This window comes from Furipterus horrens, unplaced genomic scaffold (genome assembly GCF_987537825.1).
Source record: "Furipterus horrens unplaced genomic scaffold, mFurHor1.1.pri manual_scaffold_11, whole genome shotgun sequence".
In the NCBI taxonomy this organism is placed as follows: domain Eukaryota; kingdom Metazoa; phylum Chordata; class Mammalia; order Chiroptera; family Furipteridae; genus Furipterus; species Furipterus horrens.
Window position 1 is genome coordinate 89,257,641 of NW_028327181.1, and position 24,532 is coordinate 89,282,172.

General features: G+C 36.3%; 1 protein-coding gene across 2 annotated transcripts in view; it reads right to left on the reverse strand.

The window, feature by feature from the left end:
• The window catches only part of TANC2 (tetratricopeptide repeat, ankyrin repeat and coiled-coil containing 2), a 275,799-nt gene that overhangs the window by 117,595 nt on the left and 133,672 nt on the right, over positions 1 to 24,532 (reverse strand). Inside the window, exons 5-6 of one of the 2 annotated variants that reach the window (XM_090292222.1) lie at positions 21,139 to 21,249; positions 5,552 to 5,700 (exon numbers count right to left, since the gene is read on the reverse strand). In XM_090292222.1, coding sequence (XP_090148348.1) covers positions 5,552 to 5,700; positions 21,139 to 21,249 — 260 coding nt within the window. The remainder of the gene's footprint in view (positions 1 to 5,551; positions 5,701 to 21,138; positions 21,250 to 24,532) is intronic. The other variant, XM_090292221.1, reaches the window with a different exon arrangement.

Consider the following 24,532-nt stretch of genomic DNA (forward strand, 5'->3'; position numbering starts at 1 on the left):
TTCGATGAGAAAAAAGAAGAAAATCTATACGCAGCTTTTACATTTATTAGATACAATTGGTTTTGGCTTTCCAGGAGAAGAGATGCTGCGTTCTACAATTAAGGTGAAATCTAAAACTTAAAATGAGCAGAGACGGTGGCTAGTTTTCCTGCCTAGGAAGTTTCCACTGACAAGTATTCTTTACCATTGCCATGAATTAATGAAAAAATATTTTAAAGTAAGCACAAATTGATCTTGCTGTTTTCAATAAATAAGACTTCCAAAGGCTTAGAACTCTGTCTTGTTAATAATTTTCTTTGGGGGAAAAAAAAAAAAAAAAAAAAAAAAAAAATATATATATATATATATATATATATATATATATATATATATAGTTGAGGGAAATGAAGATTCTTAATGCAAATCAGTGTTTTTTTTTTTAAAATCTAAGAGTGGCTGTCCAGGGACAAGAAATGAATGTAGAGAAAAGGCCTTATTTTAAAAGTTAGTTTAATAAAATAGATCAAACAGTATTAATTTAATACAAAACTAAATTTCTCTGTAGAAACTGATTATAGACTAAATCACTTTGTATCCTGAGTAGTTCTTATACCTGAAGTTACTTTCTTTTTAAGTTTTATATGGGAAGAAATAAATCATCACCAAAAAGATTGCTGATAATATTATATTTTGGTTTACTGAATTTAATGACAATTCACTTTTATTTAGCTATTTCTACTCAAATAAATTACTGACATAATGAAGATATGTATATATTTTTTGAACACTAAAGAAACTGTATCCTTTTCAAAACAATACATTATCAGTGACAAGATTACATGAAGGAGAACTGATGATAAATTTGACATCTTTAATTCTAAAATTTTTTAAAAAGCATTTCAACTTCTTTAAATACAGAGTCTTTCTCCATATTCTTTCTGCTAAAATTGAAGATTTACATTGAATATTTGATTGGAAAATGGGATGTTCATTTGATATGAGGCTATTAAAGCTCCTTGATTCATCCTAAAATGATTTCTAGATGTTGAATTCAGGTTTTTATTTTATTTTATTTTACTTTATATTATTTTATTTTATTTTATTATTACTTTCTTTTTTTAGAGAGGGGAGGGGAAGGAGAGAAACATCAATGTGACAGAAACATCGCTTGGTTGTCTCTCATATGTGCCCTGACGAGGGGCCAAACCTGCAACCTAGTCATGTGCCCTGACTGGGAACTGAACCTGCGACCTTTCGGTTTATGAGACAACACTCCACCCAACTGAGCCATATTGGCCAGGGCTTGATTTTAATGTAAATGCTATAACCAGGTCATAAAATATACATTCTACTCAACCAAGCACAAGTGACATTCTCAGAACCTGCAACCAAGTAAATCTTTTTAATTGTATCAATATTATTTTTCTTAAAACATAGGCTGTCAAATCTATGTTATTTCTTTTCTATTAGATAATTTTTCTCCAGAGTAGGAAGGAGCTTCAGTTTCTTCGTAATCTCCTCTATCTTTATAAAATAACACTGACCAACCAGAGCAATGATTTTTAACTGGGCATGTAGTAGAATCCCCTGTGGAATGACAAAAACAAACACGGTCCCCTACAAAATTGACAGATACCGAGCCCTGCCCCACTACTTATTAATTCATTATTAATCCCCCCTAGTTAGAACACAGCAAGGCAACTTCCAGCCTCCTCATTCTCGGTTTAAGAAGCGTGTGGGCAGGTGAAATGAACTGTATACCAGGGTCTTTCACATTAGTTACACAGATCTGCAGTAATCACACAATGAAAAGTTTCTTTTTGATATGAATCTACCACTTCTACACCAACTCATTTCTGTTTTTAGACAAGATTCACAATCTGTTCTTGAGAAAGTAGACAGTATAATATACATAATATAGCCAATTGGGAGGTTAAACCCAAACAAACATTTTTTTACTACAAGTTATTTTCTGCAAAATAAAGCAAACATCACAGAATGTTATCTTTAAAAACTTTAAAAGCAAAGCTTAAAGGTCAAACCTTTTAGAAAGCAGAACATTATTGATGGCTTATAAATTAAAAACCTGGCCTTATATTTATTTTAGGAGGCTAGTTAATGAGATATAAAAAATTCTTCCAAGCAAAGAAAGACAACATTGTCTACTTTCTCTGCTGTAGGCTAAAATGGACATCCAATTAAGTTACCCCATTTTCAAAACCTTTCAGTTGTTTTTCCACAGTCCTTAGTGTTCTCCAGAAGGATCCAAAACTCCCAGTCTGGACCTCTTAATGGTTCTACAAGGACCTCTAATGACGGAATACATAAGGGACATCCTAACACCTCAGAAACGGTAAACAGAGTATCACTTTCAACACTCAGGTCTTTTGCAGAAAAATGACATGCTGACTTGCCTGTGCTGGATGCTGTCTCTAGTGTTATTCTGAGGGTACCACTACATCTCCAGAGTCTTCCTAAACAGAACCATCTATCTTTTTTAATGAAATTATTGGGATGATGTTGGTCAATAAAATTTATAGGTTCCAGCTGTACAATTCTGTAATACACCATCTGTATAGTGTATGTGTGTTCACCACCCTGATTCAAGTTTTGTTCCGTCATCATTTATCCCCTTTCCCCTCTCCTCTCTCCCCCTCCCCCTTCCCTCTGGTAATCACCATACTGTTGTCTGTGTCTATGAGGGTTTTTTTCCCCTTAATCCCTTCACCCTTTCACCCAGCTCAGAGAACCCCCTCCCCTCTGACAGCTGTCAGTCTGTCTATCTATGAGTCTATTTCTATTGATATTTTGTTAGTTTATTTTGTTCATTAGATTCCACATATGAGTGAAATCATACGGTACTTGTCTTTCTCTGACTGGCTTATTTCATTAGGATGATACTTTCCAGGTCCATCCACCCTGTTGCAAATAAGATTTCCGTTTTGTTTTTTTGTTTTTTGTTTTTTTTAAACGGCTGAGTAGTATTCCATTGTGTAAATAAATCATAGCTTTTTGATCCACTCATCAACTGTGAACACTTGGGCTGCTTCCAAATCTTGGCTATTGTGTAAATAACGCTGCAGTGAACACAGGGGTGCATATATTCTTTCAAATTAGCATTTTGGGTATCTTTGGATAAATTTCCAGAAATGAAATTGCTGGGTCATAAGGCAGTTCCATTTTCAAGTTTTTGAGGTAACTCCATACTGCTTCCCACAGTGGCTGCACCACTCTGCATTCTACCAGCAGTGCATGAGGGTCCTCTTTTCTCCCCATCGTCGCCAACACTTGTTTGTTGATGTACTGATGATGGCCATTCTGGCAGGTGTGAGGTGATACCTGTGATACCATGTGATCCAGACTGTCCAAATTGTTGGCATGTAGTTGTTTGTAATATTTTCTTACGATCCTTTATCTTCCTTTGGTGTCAGTTATCACTTGTCTTTCATTTCTGATTTTATTTATTGGGGTCTTCCCTCTTTTTTCTTGATGAGTCTGGCTAAAGGTGTGTCAATCTTGTTTACCTTTTTAAAGAACCAGTTCTTGGTTTCATTGATCTTTTGTATGCTTTTTTTAACTTTTTCATTTATTTCTCCTCTGATCTTTATTATTTCCTTCCTTCTACTCGCTTCGGGCTTTGTTGTTCTTTTTCACATTCCTTTAAGTGTGAAGTTAGATTGTTTATTTGAGATTTTTCTTGTTTCTTGAGATAGACCTGTAATACTATGAATTTCCCTCTGAGGACTGCTTTTACTTTGTCCCACAGATTTGGGGTTGTTGTGTTCTCATTTTCATTTGTTTCAAGGTATGATTTGATTTCTTCCTTGATCTCATTGTTAACCTATTCATTGCTTAGTAATATGTTATTTAGCCTCCATGTGTTTGTGTGTTTTCAATTATTTTTTCTTGTGATTCATTTCTAGTTTCATACCATTATGGTCAGAGAAGATTGTTGATAGGAATTCAATCTTTTTAAACTTATAGAGACTTGTTTTATGCTATAACATGTGGTTTACCCTAGAAAATGTTCCATGTGCACTTGAAAAGAATGTACGTTCTGCTGCTTTGGGGTGAAATGCTCTGAAGATATCAATTAAATCTATTTGAGCTAGTATGTCATTTAAGGCTACTGTTTACTTGTTCATTCTCTGTCTGAAAGATCTATCCATTAATATCAATGGGTGTTAAAATCCCTACAATGACTGTATTACTATCAATCTCTCCCTTTATGTCCATCATGATTTGCTTTCCATATTTAGGTGCTCCTATGTTGCGTGCATAAATGTTTACAAGAGTTATATTCTCTTGTTGGACTGCTCCCTTTATCATTATGTAGTGTCCTTCTTTGTCTCTGTTTTAAAGCCTATTTTGTCAGATATAAATATTGCTACCCCAGCTTTTTTCCCTTTCCATATAAGCAATTTCCCTTTAAATATAAGCAATTAATCTTTGTTAGTATGCTGTTTAGCTCAGAAGAAAGTCACCAAATGAACATGACCTCTTAGTTCTTACAAAGGATAGAACTTCTGATGGTCAATTTAGCCACTTTCTTCTGTGGTTCTAAAATGGTTTCATGGTAAAGTATATTCTAAGAAGGCTATTATTTATCTTTATTAGTAGTACTTTATATTTGTTTAAGGCTTTACAGTTTAAAATATGTTAAATATTATTTCATCTACTCCTTTATCATCCGAATATGAGACATAATATTATTTCTGTCATTTAAGAAATGTGAAAATGAAAGTAGGAAAGCTTGGTTAATTTTCCCCAAATCATACAATTCCTGCATAGATTTATATACTAATTATATCGCATCTTATGAAGTGTTTTCATATTTATGATTTAACTTGATCCTCAAAACAATACTATCAGGTGTTACTATTTTTCTTTTTAAAAAAATCCTCACCTGAGAACGTGTTTATTGATTCGAGGGGCGTGGGGGGTGGTGGGCATCGATGTGAGAGAGAAACATCAACCAGTAGCTTCCCATATGTGCCCCAACCCAGGATCGAACCCGCAGCTTAGGTGTGTGCCCTGACCAGGATTGAACTTGCAGCCTTTCGGTGTATAGGACGATGCTCCAACCAACCAAGGCACCCAGCCAAGGCTCAAGTGTTATTATTTCAGTATGGTATAGCTGCTAAGGATATAGGTTATAAAAGCAGGCTGCCTGAATTTAAATATTATTTAACCACTTCCTGGTAGTGTTTCCATTTTTTACATCTAAAAATTGGAATATAAATGGACCCCAATACATTGGGTTGTAAGGAAGCTTAAACATATATTTCTGTTTTGCTTGTCAGCTTATTTACTTTCTTATTCATTCAATAAATGAACCAAAACCTTAAAGTGGCTTTTTAAAGCTTAGAATGAAACTAAAAGATGTTTCATAAACTGAAGAAATACAGTGATTCTGGAAAATTAAGTTATATCTTCAGGCCTCAAAAGGCATTCAACAATTGAGACTGTTCTTCTCAACACACACACACACACAACCTACGACAGTTTTTCTTTCCTGGTATAATAGGTTGATTTATCCCATGTTTCATAGAACTGGCAACAAGCAGTTTACCTGATTTTCATCCTGTACTTCCATGTTGTATTGGTCACCTGGCTGAACTTCTGTGACTTTCTCTCCAAGTAGGAAACCCAGACGAGTCATGAGTGTGTTTGCTGCCTCATCTACAGATGGAGGGGGACCAAGTTCCTGTTCAGCATCACCTAAAACAGGAAGACACTGAAACATGAATCTTTCAAAATAAAATGACCTATTTCTGCAATTATTATTACATGTAGTTCGGTCATTTCCTTTGTTTTCACATTCTAAATCCAAAACAACAGGGTCCCAGTCTAGAACCTTATTTCCCCATATTTACATATTATAATAGATACATAATCTACTGACATTATCCTCTATTTATTTTCTTGAAATCAGTTTGACAAAATGTTTTGGTAATTTACTGAATACAAAGTTTTCCATTTCTTTGGCAGTTAGCCTTCCAATACAGTTCTTGTCTTGGGATCTAGTTCCCGGCCAAAATCACCACCTTTATTTAGTTTATTTTTCCCTTACAGTTTGCGTAAAAATTCTTTTTTTATATTGAAGTCAGTTCAGACTTATTAAAAAGTTTCAATAATAATACAAAGAATATTTTTTTCCTTGACCATTTGAAAGTACTAACATGATGTCCCATTATCCCCAGATATTAAGTGCTTCCTATACACAAGGACATTCTCTTACATAACCATAGTAACAGTGCAGAAATCAGGAAACTAACATTTCTATTATTATGATCTCGTGCACAGACTGCATTTTAATTTTCACATTTGTCCCAGCAATGCCCTTCTAGATAAAGGATCCAACAATTCAGGATTAAGCAATGCATTTAGTTCTCAGTTCTCTTTTATTTCTTTTGATCTGGAACAGTTTTTCATTCTTTTCTTAACTTTCCTGGCCTTGACACTTTTGAAGATTCGAGGCCAGTTGTTTTGCACAATGACCCTCAATATGAGATTATCTCATGTTACCTCATGATTTACTTCAGGTTATGTATTTTTGGCAGGAACATCACAACAGTATTGCTGTGTTAACTTTCATCACTTGGTTATGGTAGAGTTTGCCAGATTTCTCTATTCTAAAATTACACTTTTTCTCTTTGTAATAAATAAGCATTTTGTAGGAGGATACTTTGATACAATATAAATATCCCCTTTTTCAACAAACTTTTACATGAAAAAATACTTTTGTGATAACATATACATTATAAAAGTTGCCATTTTAACCAGTTTTAAGTGTAAAATTCAGTGGCATCAGTACATTCACAATGCTGTGCAACCATCGCCACTGTCCATTCCCAGAGCTTTTTAATCTTCCCCCAAAGAAACTTTGTACTCATTAAATAATAACTATCCACCCCACCACTAGCCCCTAGTAACCTGTACTCTACTTTCTGTCTCTGTGAATTTGCCTATTCTAGGTATCCCATATAAGTGAAATCGTACGATATTAGTCTTTTTATGTCTAACATATCACTTTACATAATGTTTTCAAGGTTAATTCATGTTCTAACATGTATCCAAATTTCACTCCTTTTTATGACTGAATAATATTCCATTGTGTGTACATAATACATTTAGTTTACCTATTCATTTGAGGTTGGACACTTGGGTTATTCCCACCTATCAGATCTTATGAATAACGATAATATAAACATTGTTGTACAATTATCAGTTTGAACCTCTCTTTGACAAACTTTTGCCCACCATTTTTAGCATCCATCCATATTTCTTGGTTGAATTAATTATTACCATGCTTGCCAAAAGGGTTTTTCTAAATCAATTACTTTTTCTGTGATGTAGTTTCTTTTTCCCATCCATCCATCTATCCACACAACTCAAAGATCCCTACCTTATTCAATGGGTTATTATCTGTTACTATCATTATTTATTTTGGCCAGTGTAAACACTTTCAGTTTGGTTCCTATAACCTTTTGACATATCCCTGTCATATTCTGAGCACTTCTTTGCTTTCTGGCATAAGATGTTCCAGGCTCATCTCGTACTTTCCCTGCCCTAGTCCTGGAATAAATCTTTTTCCTAAGAAGCCGTGGTTCTTTTTAGTGGAGAAAGGTATTTAGAATATCGGGCATGCTCATTGCTACTAGGAAGTCATTGTCCTCCAGGTCCACTCAGTGGACTGAGTTAGGCAATATACTCACACACATACATGCATATATGTATACATACATAATCACATATGTTTATATTCATTTTTATTTGTAAATCTATATACAAACACATCCCCAAAAGTTCACAGTGATACTCTAATTCCAATTCAATACCATCCAGTTAATTATAGTTTTTCTCCTTTCCAAAATTGTAACTCAATTCTCCAATAGTGAAAAATCTGGCTCTCATTATCCTTAGTACTTAATCTGTTCCTCCTACATGTAACAAATTTCACTGTGGCTTATTTCCACCCTGCCTACAGATGCTCTCCTCATCTTGGTTGGGTTCCTACTTCATGCCAGATAGACCTGAGCTACCACTTCTCTCACAGTCAGAATCATTTTTTTCAAAACCGGATATATAATTAACATACCTTTATCCCCTTAAAGTGTATAATTCAGTGTCTTTTAGTATATTCATATGGTTATGCAGTCATTATCACTCTCTAGAATATTTTCATCACTCCAAAAAGAAACCCCTTTCAGGTTCGTTTTTGCCCTGAAATTTAGGCCCCTAAAATTCCTGATCTCTGACATTCATTCTAAGCCTCAGCTTCCAGACTGCTATATTCTTTTCATATAATTAGTTTCTAAGGTTCCCTTTCTATAATACATAAGCTACTTTTCAGTGGTTACCAACTATAGGAATTATTCTTTTTCAAATCTTTTTACTGAGGGATGCTCAACGAAGTCAGTGTTAGGATTTTCTTTGGACTCACCATCAAGATAAATGATTTACCAAAACTAAATACCTGTTTACAATGATTTGATTCATTGTCAGCATTTTTTCAGGTTTTGTTTTGGTTTACATTAAGATGCATCTAGGCTCACCTTATAACAATTCACAGTAACACAGGTTCTACAAGACATTGTAAAAAATCTCTTTAAAAAAATTTTTTTTTTTAAATTAATTAATTTGTTTGTTTCTTTATTTATTTTTAGAGAGAGGGGAAAGGAGAAAGAGAGGGAGAGAACAAAGTAATAAGCTACCTGCATGGGGACTGAGACCGCTTAGCAGCCTCCTGCAAGCTCCAAAGGACTAAGTTTTACTATGAAGCAAAACCTGTGGTCACTGGCTTTTGCTTTGGCCTTGCTGAGGACACGGTTGGACTTTTTTCATGGTGGGACAGAGATGAGACATTGGAAACCCTGGGGGCAGCTGCTATTTCCACACGAATAAACCATGCTGCACCACAAGCTCCCATGCACGGAGTCCTCGGAATTCTTTCCTTGTGATCCTAGGGAAAAGCCTAATTCCCATGGATAATAATAATCACTCCAAATGGCAAGAAATTGAGATTTACATTGGTATTATTCAGTTTAACATTTATCTTAGCTCTTCTACTAAAGTCACAAGGTGGGGGTCAGAGGAAGGGAGTATGTGTATATTTTTGTATACTATTATTGAACTCATGTCCATCTGCAGGAAATCTATATAGACTCTCATTGAATTTATGTCAGAGTAGAAAAACAGGCTCTATTTTCCCTTCCCTACCTCCTCTCCAAGAGGCAACAAAAATAGATTTTTCTTCTATAGAACAGAAGAAAATTGGTAGGGTTAATTTTATGGTACAAATATTTGGACTTATATAGAATATATAACTCCCAAGAATAGTTTAAAAGCTTCTTGTTTCTTGACAAAATTAAAAAGTAACTGCTATATTCAAATTCATGAATTATCCTTTCCCTTTCTATAAACTAGTTAAGCTTTTCCAAATTCTTCTCAGCCTAGATTCCTAATCTCCGGATATTCTGGGGTTCCATTTCATTTTTTTCTAGACAGTTATTCTGATAATTACCAAACATTTTCTATTTACATGTTAACACTGGTGCTATGAGAATATAACGTAGAGGAAGCATAGTCACTGACTTTGAAAAATTTAGAATCTATGTGGAAAATAAGACATATTATATGATTCATTTATTTAACATAATGCTTATTATATACAAGTCATTAAACATTTCACACATATTAACCTACTTAAATCTTTATAACAATTTTATACAGTAGGTATTATTACTTCATTTTACAGATGAGAAAACTGAGGCACAGAGAAATAAAAGTCGCCCACTCAAAGTGACACAACCAATAAGAGGCTGTAACCCAGGCTCCCCTGCTCCAGAATCCATGCCCCCAACTAGTATGTTATGCTACCTCCCTCACTGGAAAACAATATTACAATTACTGAGAATGTTTAGATAAGACACAACTTATTAACAGGCATATTGCTCATAATATTTATGATACTGTGATATAATAAGAATTACATATTTGGTCTTTGTTCCCAATTCCTGGAACAGATCTCCTAAACTCTTAGAATTTCCATGAGTGATAGAGGTGAGAGAAATAGCTCTTGTTTTTTATAATAAACCCCTTTCAACCACACCTTAGTTTATATTGATGAGGACACTCTTGGTGGGCCACTAGGGAGCTTCAGGATAAAGCCTGGTTGCCAAAGGCCCCAACCATGTGATCAGAGGGTTGGAACTTGCAGCTCCATCACATGACTTACAGGGAGGAGGAAGGGCTGAAGATCTGAGCTAATCGCCAACGGCCATTGATTTAACCAGGCATGTCTACATAACCACACTTCCATGAAGACAAACAATGGGGTTTGGCTAGCTTGGGTTGATGAACACATCCTACAGAGATGATCATACACCCAAACTCCACAATGAGAGAGCTCCTGCACTAGGGACTCTTCCTGACCACCTGTTATGTACCTCTGCATTTTATTTTTAAGATTTTATTTATTTATTTTTAGAGAGAGGGGAAGGGAAGGAGAAACAGAGGGTGAGAAACGTCAATGGGTGTTTGCCTCTCTCTTGCCCACAACTGGGGGCCTGGCCTGCAACCCAGGCATGTGCCCTGACTGGGAACTGAACTGGTTCGCAGGCCAGAGCTCAATCCACCGAGCCACACCAGCCAGGGCTGTGTACTCCCTTTATTCCAGTTTTTCACCTGTTACTGGGCATCACTCCCTAATTTCCCTCTACCCACAGTACTTGCTCAAACTCTCAAAATTCCTCTTAAGTCCTTGTACCTATTTTACATATCTTTGTGTCTCATCCATGACCTTCCAGGTGATGTGAAGAGGGTATCATCTTAACCAAACATGCCCAATTAAGGTATGTCCTTAAATATAGTACTTTCCTTAAGTGTAATTCTACTGCGCCTTCTTTAATAATGATAAGTTTGGAGTATGATAAACAAAACAAGATGGCTAGAAGGTTATTAAAAAATAATCACTATGCCCTGGCCAGTATGGCTCAGTTGGTAGGAGCATTGTCCCATAAACTGAAAGGTCACGGGTGCTGGTCTGATGCCCAGTTAGGGAACATGTCTAGGTTGTGGGTTCAGTCCTTGGTCAGGATGTATGTGAAAGGCAACTCATAGATGTTTCTTTCTCTTTCTGCCCTCTCGCTTTCTCTCTCTCTCTCCCTGCCATCCTCTCTCCCTCCCTCCCTCCCTCCCTTCCTCCCTCCCTCCCTCTCTTCCTTCTCCTTTCTCCAAAATCAATAAGCACGTCCTCAGGTAAGGATAAAAAAAAAAATCACTGTGGTATATTACACAAAATGAATCATATAGCATCCATACATTATACTTATTATAACTATTTACAGCTCTTGGTTTTATTTTGGCTATCTGGGAGCAGTGAGTTTATGCATTAGGCTTTGTTCCCAGAATACTGAATGAGAAATAAACAAAAACTAAAGGATTCTAAAATTTACATGGAAATATTCAGGAATAGTAAAAAAAAAAAGAAGAATGACTTCTATTACTTAACATCAAGATTCAATATAGGGTCAAGATGACAATGTATGTAAATGCAGTATTTGCAGCTACAGAAAAGCCATCATTCAGAACTGCCTGAAATTTATCTGAAATCTACTATGTATTAGTCAACACACTAAGCACTATATATAGAGAGTGGTAAGCATAAGAGAGAATACATATTAAATTGTCCAGAGGGTGTTTTTGATAATTTTAGTGTTGATTTTTTTCTTTTTTGGATATTTTAGAAGAAATGATTGAGGGACAATTGTTATTCAAAAGCATTCATTAGAAAAAGGCGGTGATGATTCAGTAGTTCCCCACTTATCCAAGTTTTGCTTCCTGCAGTGGTCAAACTGCAGTCTGAAAATATTAAATGGAAAACTGCATAAATAAACAATTCATAAGTTTTAAATTGTGTTCAGTTCTGAGTAGTGAGATAAAATCTTGTGCCATCCTTCCAGGGGTAGCTTAGTTGGTTAAAGCATTGTCCCAATATGCTGGTTCAATCCCCGGGCAGGGCACATACAAGAATCAACCACGCATCAATAAGCAGAACACAAATCTCTCTCTTAAATCAATTTTAAAAACTTAAAAAAAAAAAAAAGAAAAAGAACAAACAGTATACGTAGCTTTTGGTACTATCTGCAGTTTTCGGCATCCACTGGGTATCTTAGAACACACCCCTCATGGATAAGGTGGGACTGGTGTAGTTTAATTTCTTCTCACTAGGGCAAGCATCAGATCATCTGTGTCATTACAAAACAATGTTCCTCGGTGAGGGACCAGATAAAGCACTTATTATACTACAGAATTCATTGTACAGAATAAATTTTAACTAAGAAAATAAGCATCCTTGCTCTGGTAAGGTACCAGAAAATCATGTTCATATTTTATTCCCTTGACTGTAATCAGTTTTATGTGTAGACAAATGAATTCTTACCAGTGTTCTTTAAAACTTATAAATAGAAACATTATTTCTATAAAGTAAATAATACCTTTAGACTTTAAGGGTAGCCTTCTGTTCTACAGTACCAAAGATAATTTACATGGATTAACAGAAGGATAAGTTTGTTATTTGTATTAGGTATCTTGTGGTATAATACAAAAATGTATTATGTAGCTTTTGATACTCAATGTCTTAATAAAACATTAACGAGAAGATAAGAAAATTCCTTTAAAACTGGTTTGTAACAATGCCAAGAAATAAAAAGCCAGACTGTAGAAAGCTTGTCTCACGATCCTCTTCAAACATTTTAAAAGAAATTTTCCAATCATTTTGCATGATAACTCCTACTCCCTATTAAAAATTTTTTTCTGGAAGCAATATAAACATCAGCTTCATTTATTCACAGTTATAATTTAACCATGATGGCTCTTGGAGAAGGTAAGATAAAAGTAGAAAACATAATAATGCTAAACCTACCTTAATGATCTATGAAATACATTTGGGATTTGTGGCTGAATGAAGCAGACATTTAATTTCCCTCTCCAATCTAATTGTAACTGATAATAGCAGATGGAGATCAGGAGCAATAATTCAGTATTATGGGTATTATCATAATTACAATAGGCAAAATTTGTCAAAATTTTGACGTAAAATATTGATTTCATCGAGATTTAGTTTCTCAGTTCATACAGAAAACAACTTGCTCAAAGACACGGACGACGAACCAACTTTAAGAGCCAGTTTGAAAAAGGCACTTCTTTATCTTTCAGGTCATCAACTGGCTAATCACTTCGATTTCTCATTTTATAGCTCCCAGAATGTCAGGGGACTGGTTTGTCCAAAGAGGTAGCATTTTACGACTGTTTTAGTGTGCAGTCTGTTCCTATCTAGCCTCATGGGGAGCAGAAATCAGAGAAAGAAGATGTTCCGTATATGTACTTCAGGCTGTGCATACGATCTAAAAATACAAATCCTAGAATTGTTCTTCCCCAAAGGAAATAATGGTGACAGGAACCTTTTAGTAAATGGATACCGTCCAGCTGATGACAACTAATAAAAACTAGGCAAATTATATTTTAAAAATACTTTTAAAAAGCATTAAAGACCCAACGAGGTGGAGATAAATCATCAAGACAAGAACAGGGAGAAGATCAAAGTCCAGAATGGAAATCTTGCCCAGTGTGAAGGGCCACTTGAGCACAGGAAGCATTTATTAACAGGGAAGAAAGGATTAAGCAAATGAGTTGTGCTTTTGGTTGTCTCATAAAATCAGGGGAACAAAAGTTAGGACCTAGGATCTACCAAGAGTTAAAATTCTACTAAAACACCTCATACTTTGGGCTGAGACCCTTAAGAGCTATTGCCTAAGAGTGAAGACCAACCAGAAGTAATCTAGGCCTTGCAGTCCTGATTTCTGTCATCTCATTAGACTGAAAACCTTCAGACTCTGAACTTGGATTAAATCTGTCCCAGGTGGTAGAACCAAATGAAAAACCTCTCCAGAGGGAAAAATAAGAAAAAAAAAAAGGAAAAAACAAAAAACAAAAAACAAACAAACTTCATCCTATCTTCAGATTATTTCTATAAATATTCTCAAATATTAAATCCAGCACACAAAAATAATTAAAGTTATAAAAAGACATGAGAATCAGTAGAAATATAGGCAAAAGAAACAGTGGTAAAGAGTACTGTAGTTAATCTTTTGGGACAGTTTTTAAAGTAATGTAAAAACGCAGCGGAAAAGATAGAGTCCATGGGAAGACGAGCAGTGGGGGTGGAGAAAGGAAAGGGCAGTGGGAGAGTTACAAGAATAAACGTCTCTTGAGGAAATCACTTCACAATACATACAAATATAAAATCATGATACTATACACCTGGAACTAATATAACGTATGTCAATTATACCTCAATTTTTAAAAAAAGAGTCATTTGGAGATCACAGTGTTGGAGGTGGTGAATATTTCCTAACACCACTAGAGGTTACAGGTTGAGGGACTGCTCCCTTAGTTCTTTTCAAAGTAACTTCACGGGGACTTCAGTCAAGATGGCAGCATAGGTAAACACAGCTCCCCCCCTTGCACAACCATATCAAAATTACAATGAAATGATAGAACCACCACTCAGAACTGCTAGAAATTGAGTTGAATGGAAGTCTGAAAACTATAGAATTAAAGAAACCATATCCATCCAGACTGGTAGGAGGGGAGCAGATGTGGAATGGGCTGGTCCCACATCCATGAGTGCTGGATAAAAATTAGGGAGGGATATCTCAGGAGTGAGGAGTCCCAGCCCCACACCAGGCGCCCCCCAGCCCAGGGTTGCAGTCCAGGGAGATGAGTCCCCATAACTTCTGGCTGCAAAAGCCAGCAGGGAATGAGCTGATGGAGCCCCAAGCAGTTCCTCTTTAAGAACTCATACATGGTCTTACTCAGACTCACTCCCTCTGAGCTCCAGCCCTGGGGTAGCAGCATGAAAGCCACCAGCGCCATACATGGAGGGACTAAAGTGTCCGGCATCATGGTGAAACCTGGGGGACAGTATTCTCCCAGGCAGAGGCCATTGTTCCTTATCTGAACCCTCCTCCCACAGAGCCAGGAGGCAGGCAGGTGCCATATCTGAGGCTCCATCAACTTGACTAACATTGTTTGTCTCACCCTGGAGATCCTCTGAGGTTCCATTCCACCCACCTTATAGCTGTTAATAGTGGCTTTTCCATATGAATGTCTGGTCTTGGCTCATGCTTCACAACTTCCTAAATCCCTTCAAACAAGGAACAGCTGGCCTCAGTGAGCCCCCAAAGAACTTATATGCATGAACATCTTGTTAAGGGGCCTCAGGCAAGGCACTAGCAAGCAGCCAGCCTAGATTCACATCTGGGCTTCACCTGGGAATCTCAACGCCCAGCACAAGTAGTAGCCACCTCAGATTGCTTTATAGCTCAGGCAGGGTGGCCCCGTGCAGAGCGCAGGTGGGAGCTGACTGACCTTGGCCTGCACCACCTGGGAAACCTCAGGGCTTGTACACCCAGGGGACAGCTACAGCCCACATCAAATCACCACCACCCTGCCCCTGCACAGCTTATCCTCCACAGAGGGTGGAGGTTGGTGGTAAGGGGTCACCGCCAATCCTTGCAGCTGACTGGCCTTGGTAAATCCCTCCCATTGATCTGCCAACAGCAACTCATGTTCAAATACAAAGAGGAGGGTGTACTCAGCCCACAGGAAGGGCTCACCTCGAGTACCCAGCTTGGGTGATAGGGGAGGCTGTGCCACTGGACCCTTCAGAACACCTCCTACATTAGTCCAAGACACAGAGTCAAAACAGCTCTACATAGAAACAAACACAGGGAGGAAGCCAAAATGAGGAGACAAAGAAACATGGTCCAAATGAAAGAACAGATCAAAACTCCAGAAAAAAAGCTAAACAAAATGGAGATGAGGAATCTATCAGATGAAGAGTTCAAAACACTGGTTATAAGGATGCTCAAGGAACTTAGTGAGGACCTCAACGGCATTTAAAAAATCCAGTTAGAAATGAAGGATTCACTAATTAAAATAAAGAACAATTTACAGGGAAACAACAGTAGAGTAGATGAAGCCAAGAATCAAATCAATGATTTGGGACATAAGGAAGCAAAAAACCAATCAGAACAAGAAGAAGAAAAAAGAATTAAAAAAAAAAAAAACGGATAGTATACACAATCTCTGGGACAACTCCAAGAGGTCCAACATTCACATCCCAGGGGTGCCAGAGTAAGAAGAAAAAGAGCAAGAAATTGGAAATCTATTTGAAAAAACAAATGAAAGAAAACTTCCCTAATTTGGTGAAGGAAATAGACACTCAAGTCCTGGAAGTACAGAGTCCCAAACAAGATGGATGCAAAGAGGCCCACTCCCATATACATCGTAATTAAAATGCCAAAGGTTAAAGATAAAGAGAGAATCTTAAAAGCAGCAAGAGATATGCAGTTAGTTACCTATGGGGGAGTTCCCATAAGATTGTCAGCTGATTTCTCAAAAGAAACTTTGCAGGCTAGAAGAAACTGGGAAGAAATATTCAAAGTCATGAAAAATTAAAAGGACCTACAGCCAAGATTGCTCTACCCAGCAAAGCTATCATCTAGAATTGAAGGGTAGATAAAGAGCTTCCCAGACAAGAAAAAACTACAGCAGCTCATCGTCACCAAACCATTATTATATAAAATGTTAAAGAGACTTATTTAAGAAAAAGAAAATTGAAAGTATGAGCAATAAAATGTCAAAAAAGCACAACTCTACCAACAACTGAAGCTAAAAAACAAAGTAAGCAAACAAGAACAGAGACAGAAAAATCGACCCTGAAGAGAGTGTTTTGAAGGTTGCCAGACTAGGGGTTGGGGGGGTGTAGGGGAATGGGTGAAGAGGTGAGGGGATTAAGTACAAATAGTTACAGAATAGCCATGGGATGTAAAGTACAGCATAAGAAATGGAGCAGCCAAAGAACTTATACGCATGACCCATGGACATGAACAATACTGTGGGGATTGCCTGAACGAGTGGGGGGTGCTGGGTGGGTGGAGGGGCATAAGGGAAAAAAGCAGAAAACTGTAATAGCATAATCAATAAAATATAATAAAAAAGTCATATAAAGCTGTTGACTTGGTCTGCCATTGTGTCAAGGTTCATTTGAACACTTAAAATTATGTATTATAATGTGTAACATAATTTAAAAAACTAAACTATAAAAAATATTGGCATCCTTTAGTGGCATCTAATTACTGAACATTTTCAATATCAATTTATTGCAGAAGTTGTAAAAATGAAGAAAAGTGTAATGATAATGAACCAGAAGAGTGCTAATATCTCTTACTGTTTATTTTGCCTAAGCTAAGCATTTGGCATACACATTATTTTATTTAATCTTAACAAATCTATGAGATAGATCCATCATTTAAAAAAAAAAGTCCTGTTATTTATCACAATTTGCAGAATTTAAGGATAAGAAAGTTACATGTAGTCACACAGCTATTAGGTGGACAGAGTAAGAAATTAAGCCCAGATTAAGTTCAGAACCTGAACTCTTGACCACTAATATATGCTGCCCTAGAAAGACAATTAAAACTGCCAGTAATCCCACCAACTGGATACAACACTGCTAATCCCACTCTCTCCTCTGACTTCCCCACAATCCCAATTCTCACCCTCTTTAGGCAATCAGTGTCAGTTTGGTGAATTCTTCTAGACGTTTTCCCCTATTAATGAGTACTCGTGTATTCATACAAATACATCTTTAATGTGTTAAATTACAGAAAGAACATCATGCTATATATAATATTGCTGTGATAGGAAACTGAGGCACAAAGATATTATGCGGCATGTTTAAGATCACAAGACTGGTAAGAGGAAGATCAGAATTGAAACACCATAAGACATTTAACAAAAATCACTATAAATCATTACATCTTTTTGTACTGATTATTTAGAAAACACTCTGAGATCTGGCGCTATTTAACATTTATGAGCATTTACTATGAACCAAGCATTCTGCTAAGTACTATTTATTTATTTAATTCTCATCCAAGTGTATGTTGTTATTTATTTTAGAGAGGTGGGGGAGAGAGAAACATTGACTGATCGCCTCCTGTACACACCCCAACTGGGGATCGAACCACTGCCTTTCGTTGTATGGGACAACACTCCAACCAACTGAACCACTTGGCCAGGGCACTACTTTATATTTATTAACGCAAGATTATTATCTCCACTTTTACAGATGAGAAAACTGAGGCTTAGAAAGGTTAAGAGACTTGCCTAAAAATCACACAGCTAATAAGTAATTCCGTAGACAGAGAAGTTAAGAGTGTAGGATGAATCTCTTATTTTGGGAATTGTTTTATTGAAATCACTGGTATCAACTGGGTATCCTAAAAATAGAACCCAGTTCTGTCTCATACTTGTGACCCACATCAATCACTTATATTCCCTAGGCCTTTATTTCCCCACTGTAAGATGATTATCAAACATAATTCACTTCTCTAATCTGGTTGCTTAGTTATATAACATCATCAGTCAGCTCCATGGTTTCAGTTGCAGAATCAAAACATACTGTTTACGTGTATTTTTCTCACATTTTCTGCATACAACAAATCTGATTTGAGGAAAGGTCAAACTTAAATTAGGTATTTAGACAAATATTCTAAGTCAACAGTCATCTCCCAGTGCAGCTTTCCCTCGACTTTATAGACTGCATATCGCTGACTTGCTCTGGTTTGATACAGAATTTCTTTTTACATGTAGGACAACACTGAAAACTAGGCATGGTACACAGATACCAGGTACAAAAAGACAAACCAAGAAAAAGGTATGTTCATTTCTCAGACACAAAAGCTTTATTCTTCCAACCTCAAATACAGGCATCACAAGTTTTAAGTTGAGATGATACAGAAGCAGCACCCCTAATTTCTCCTCAGAAGTCAGTATCGGAATCAACCCCACAGACTCCCGCCACTGTCCAGTGGACAAGCAGTGGGCGATGCTGTTAGCAGCCTGCAGCAGCCCTGCAACCCAGCTGGTTCTCCAAATGTGCAAACCCAACCAGCAGCTTCAGCGTCACCTGGGATTTTGTTGGAAAAGCAAATTCTCAACCCATCCAAGATTTATTGAATCAGACATTCTGGGAATGCGCCCAGCATTTGCGTTTGAACAAGTCCTCCAGGTAATTCTGAAGCATGCTAAAATATGAGAACCACTGCTCTAACCTTGGTGAAATGTACTATTTTCCTAAATTTGCATGTGATAATGAATAAAGTAGATGGACAAAAAGATATCAGAATACTAGCTTTAATTGCATATGGCTATTATTCTGTTGGTATATCCTATGTAGCAGAAATTTTTAAAAAATGAATTGTTACTTGTTTGCTTTATGAGTGTATACTGAATTCATTTGTTTATTGTTAATTTTTGGTATCACATAGAAAATAATAGCTTCAACCCTCAGGTTACCACTCTTATCTCAGTAGAAACTGATTTTCAGAGCAGTTAGTAACTTAAGAGCAAGTCACTAAGAAGTTTCTGTCCTTTAAATCTGTTTCAGATAAGAAAAGGAGAGCCTGCAGAGCATGCCAATTAACATTTTGGCAACATGTTTTAGTTTTTTCCTGGGTTTCTGAAAATCTAAACTGAGGTTCAGTTTGGTTCAATTCCAATTTAGCAAAGAATTCATGCTTGTGGAAAATACATGTAAATCACATGGGTAAGATTCTGCATAGTGATTCAGCAATGGCATTCCAACAGACAGCAGCTACCCTACTTCTTGAGGATAACAATAGCTAGATTAGATTCAAGATGTCAGATGGGCAATCAGGAAGTAAAAGATTAGTCTCCTTATAATTCATTCTGATTTGCAAATCTGGAGAAGAAAAAGCCTCTGACAGGGTTTCTTTTCCAAAACTCAATGCAGGACTAAGGAATTAATGCATTTATTTTACTTTCTTATACTAAAATTTGCATGAACAAATGCAAAGCACAATATTCCATTGACCAAGAAGTATGACAATGACTCAAAACATGAAAAAGTCCTCCAACAATGTGTTACAGTGCCATTTGGTTCCTTTTAGAAAAATAAAAGCTGGTTCCTAATACATAACTACTATGATTGACATAAAAGTGGATATTCCTTTGCAACAGTGGATGAAGCCCCGGGTCTGGACCTTGAAAGTGAAATCCCCAAGTCTTTCAATATTCGAAACTAATTCACAATATCAAATGTCTTTGATTAGGGTTGGCCCAAGTTTTTGCCTATTATCTTCTTTAATGTTTTTAAACCTGTCTTTTCTGGGTTCAGAGGTATACTTCCCTGACATTTCAGATGAGAGCTACTGATTGCTTCCCTAGGAACTAGAAATCATTTTATTCTGCTTACCCCTCACACTGTAAATATGTAGCAGTTGCATTCACTGTGGTTTAAGTTCAATTTTAATATGCAGGAATAAACAAAAGACCTAAAACCAAGACTTCCAAGCTCAATCTGTATACTCAACCAGAGCCAGGAACACAGTTCTACAGACTCACTGTGGAGCGAGTGTAAAGGATGTTGCCAGGCAACTTATCTAAGTTTGGAAGAATCTAAGCACTGATAATGACTCTGTCTCAGTTTGGCTCCCACACAAGAAGGGTTTTAGTGAACTCCCACATGTGCCTACAGGCCATTCATGATAAGAGAGATTTCTAAAAAGTGATTGTCCAGGAGTCCAAATCAGGAACCTATAATTTTCTTTTTCTAATTCAAGTTTAATGTTTCCAACATCACAACTACTTTCTATGACTGTCCAGAAATCCAGTTGGGATTAGGCAAAATAAGTCACGTGTAGAGGGCTAGTGTTGAATGAACATTTTTATTCAGATTTTTAACATTACTGTTTGCACATGGCCAAAGTAAAATTTCTTCAAGGATCCCAAATCATGAAAATCACCCTGAAACCATTTATCTACCACAATTATTCTAATTCTTTTGAAAATTACCTTTAACTTTTTGAAATACTCTCATTAATACCAATAATTGAAAGGATGTTCAGTAAAAACTATGTTCTAATAAGGTAAATTATGCAATCAGTTGCCAAAGAGGCAACGGATATGTTTTTATAAATAGGATACATGCAAAACACTGCCCTGGTGCATGGGCCTGATCCAAACCTCCCTCTTTCAAAGCAGACACTTTGCATGCACGCTTACCAGGGCAGTATGCATCCACGTCCAGTTTCTGAGCTGAAGTGAGGGTTGGTGAGCCAAGCTCGGATTCTGGAATTCGTGGGCTCTCAACAAACTTTGCCTTCCTCAGAGGGGCTAAGGACGAAAAAAACAGAGAGGGAGAGGGGAAAAGGGGGAGGGGGAATAGGAAGGCAGGAAGGAAGAAAGAGAAAGGAAAAAGAAACAGAGGGAAAGAAAAGGGAAAGAGAAACATAGAGGGGTCATGAGTAAGGGGAACAGCAGGCAACAGATGGAAGCACTTAAATGAACGACACACTCTGTCAGACTCAGATCAGGTTACCCTATTTTTTGTGCCAGAAAAAAAAAAAAAACTGCATTCTTCATAGAGGAGATGGGTCTTTTAAAAAGTCACTGCAAACTGGAAAAGCTAAAATCTAATATTCAAAACGATAAGCAGAAGTTGTAACTGTCTGTAATCTTTAGCTATTTTCTCTCTTTGTAAAGCGAGGAGCTTTCTTATTTTGTTTTTCTTTGTCATTAAATACAGGTATTAACTGAGGAAAGTATGGGACTAAGTTTTAGGATTTTGTTTACAACATTTGTAATCAAAGGCTTTCTTTATCCAGAAATTACTATCATAATACTCAGTTGTGATAAATACCCTAAGTAGGATTAAATCTACTTCACTTAACAAGGAAATCAATCACCTGACTGTTCATAGTTATTGAAGTAAGAAGTCAAACTGCTTGTGGACTAAGATATTAACTAGGCCATGCCAGTTTGATATCTGCTAAACAGATATAATTTAGTTACAAACAAAATCATGTGGTCTATGGAACAGTAATATTCCATGGCATGTAATCCATCCATTTTTGTAAGGAATGAAATATAAAATATAACTCACAAATTGAAAGCTTTACTTATTGAAAGCTCATATAAATTTTATTTACTTATTTTTAGGGGTAAATGTTAAGACACTATTAATATACATTTAAATAATCAGTTAATATACTAAAAGTTAAAAATATGAAGAAGATTGCTTTGGTACTTTCAATCTGAGTTCTATTAAATGAATTATAATAGGGTGAAAGTCTTCAGCATAGTATCAACATATCAGTTGAATCTGAAATTGATTTGTATGCATTATTAGTGTCATAACTGTAGGTGTCCAAGACATAGAGTACTCAAGATCACATTGCTTTTTTCAAGTTTCTGCATGTTCTTCAAAATTCTCATCTATTACTGATCCACAAGGGATTCTAAGTTATTCCTAAAAGGCCCTGTAAAAAGTAATATAAAACTTTGTCATTATAATGGCCAGATTTCTTCTCTTATTTCATTTGGAGAATAAAAATAATAAAGTATTAAAAAATACTTTTGAAATGTACCAGTACTCAAAACCTACAGACAACTAATTCACACTTGAAATCCTCCTAGGGTGTGTATGAATATTTTAAGCTTCTGTTAAAAAAAAAAACAAAAAACAAAATAAAGCCAGTTACTATCACCATGGCAACAAAGGCTAAGGTTGCTAACAGTATGGTTTTCTGCAAAAAGTAAGCTTTGAAATAGCAGACTTTCACCTCTGCTAAGAATGTAATGTTTAAGGCTATTTTTAAAAAATCACGATCACAAATGAAGATCTCAAGTGATTTATATTCATATATGCAGGCTACTGCTAGCCAATATTAGATCTCTCTCATCATAATCTCACCAATCAATTAAAAGATAATGAAACAATTTATCCAATATTGTTTAGTACAGGAGAAATTATAATTTAATTTGGAAAGCTCTTAGGTCTTTTCAGAATTTTATTAATATATTATCATGGCAACAGAATAACAATTTTACCTGCTGAGTTCTGACAAAGATAGCACTTGTCCTTGCTCAAGGGACTCTATATATTTAAAAATCTTAGCAATTTTCATAATGACATTTGGGGCTAGTAGACAGACAGAAATCAGCAACTTAGGGTAGGTATGTAAGGAAGAAATTGAAGAATGAAAGGAGAAATTGAGGGAGGTCTGAGTAATGTACAAGAATTACGAGACAGAGTCAAAAGGAAAAATCAGGATCGTAAAGATCTGTGAAGCCCAATGCCTTAGATGTCTCTATTTTCCCTTCTCAGAGAATTCCAGCTGAGGTTATCTTTAGCTCATAGCAGCCATCTAATTATTTTTTCTACCTTCATCTCTCCTTAACCCATGTGATGCTATACACGCCCAAGAATGAATTTGTATTATTTAATAAGGCAGCTTATAATGTTGCTCTGATCCAAGTTATAGAAAACTAGTATTATCTGTAAGTCAATCAAACACAGGTGGTATAATCACAGGCATTACAGACTGTCCAGTGGTCTTAAATACTGCTTGGTGGAGAACATAAAAGGTCATCTTGGAAGATGAGAGACACAGTATTTTGCTTGGAAGCCTAGAATTTTAATGTACTTCATTGTAAAAAGTTGGTCTATAAGATGATTCAAGTGGGTAAGAGAATTCTAGGTCAAAACTGTTTACCAAAGAAAACAAGAAAAAAGGAAAGAAAACTAAAGTGGTTGAAATGAAATGGGTAGGAGGAATCTAAAACCAAACCAGAGATTTTGCTGTGATGTAAGAGACAACAGGAAACTACTCTGGGAAGTTCTCTGAACCAATGCTGGGAACATGATTCTCAGGCTGTAAGAGACTGGAGTTTGGGAGTGTGGCAGAGGTTGAGAGGAAAGATAAACGTTGGTTCGGAGTACCAGCTTAGTCATTTCAAAGATTTAGCTCTTGGCTCTGGTATTTACGATTAGTCAGAAAATGAGCTGTTAACTAAGCCTCATTGAGCCTTGGCTTTCTCATAGTCAGTGGATTGTTATGAGACTTGTAAGTCCAAGCATGTAAACACTCAGCATGGTGCTTGGATACGGTGATGCAGCTCATCTGTGAATTTATTAAGACATGGAGCAGGGTGGGCTATGCCTATGTAAAACAAAGAAAGCGAGTGTTCTCAAGACTTAGTATGGAGAGGCAGTATAACATGGCGTAATAGTGAGGGGTTCCTTAGCCTAGGGGTTAAGGGTCTGGGTTCTGAAACCAGCATGCCTGACTTGGATTCTCATCTCTTCTACTTTTTCCTAGCTGTGAGAACCTTTCTGTACCTTAATTTCCTTCTGTTATTTGAGGGTTAATAACAGTACCTACACCATAAGGGATGACGAGGACAGTGATATTATGCATTATTTAAAAATTATTTTAAATTATTTTTATAAAAATAATTATTTTAAAAAATTATTCATAATTTTTCTATGAAGAACACATTAAACTCTGCTTTGCAGAGGGGAAAATAGAATTACAATTTCTCTTGCCCAAGATCACAGTATTTAAGTGGTAGGTTATAGACTTAAATCCAGGTCTTTTGATTTAGAATATGATAT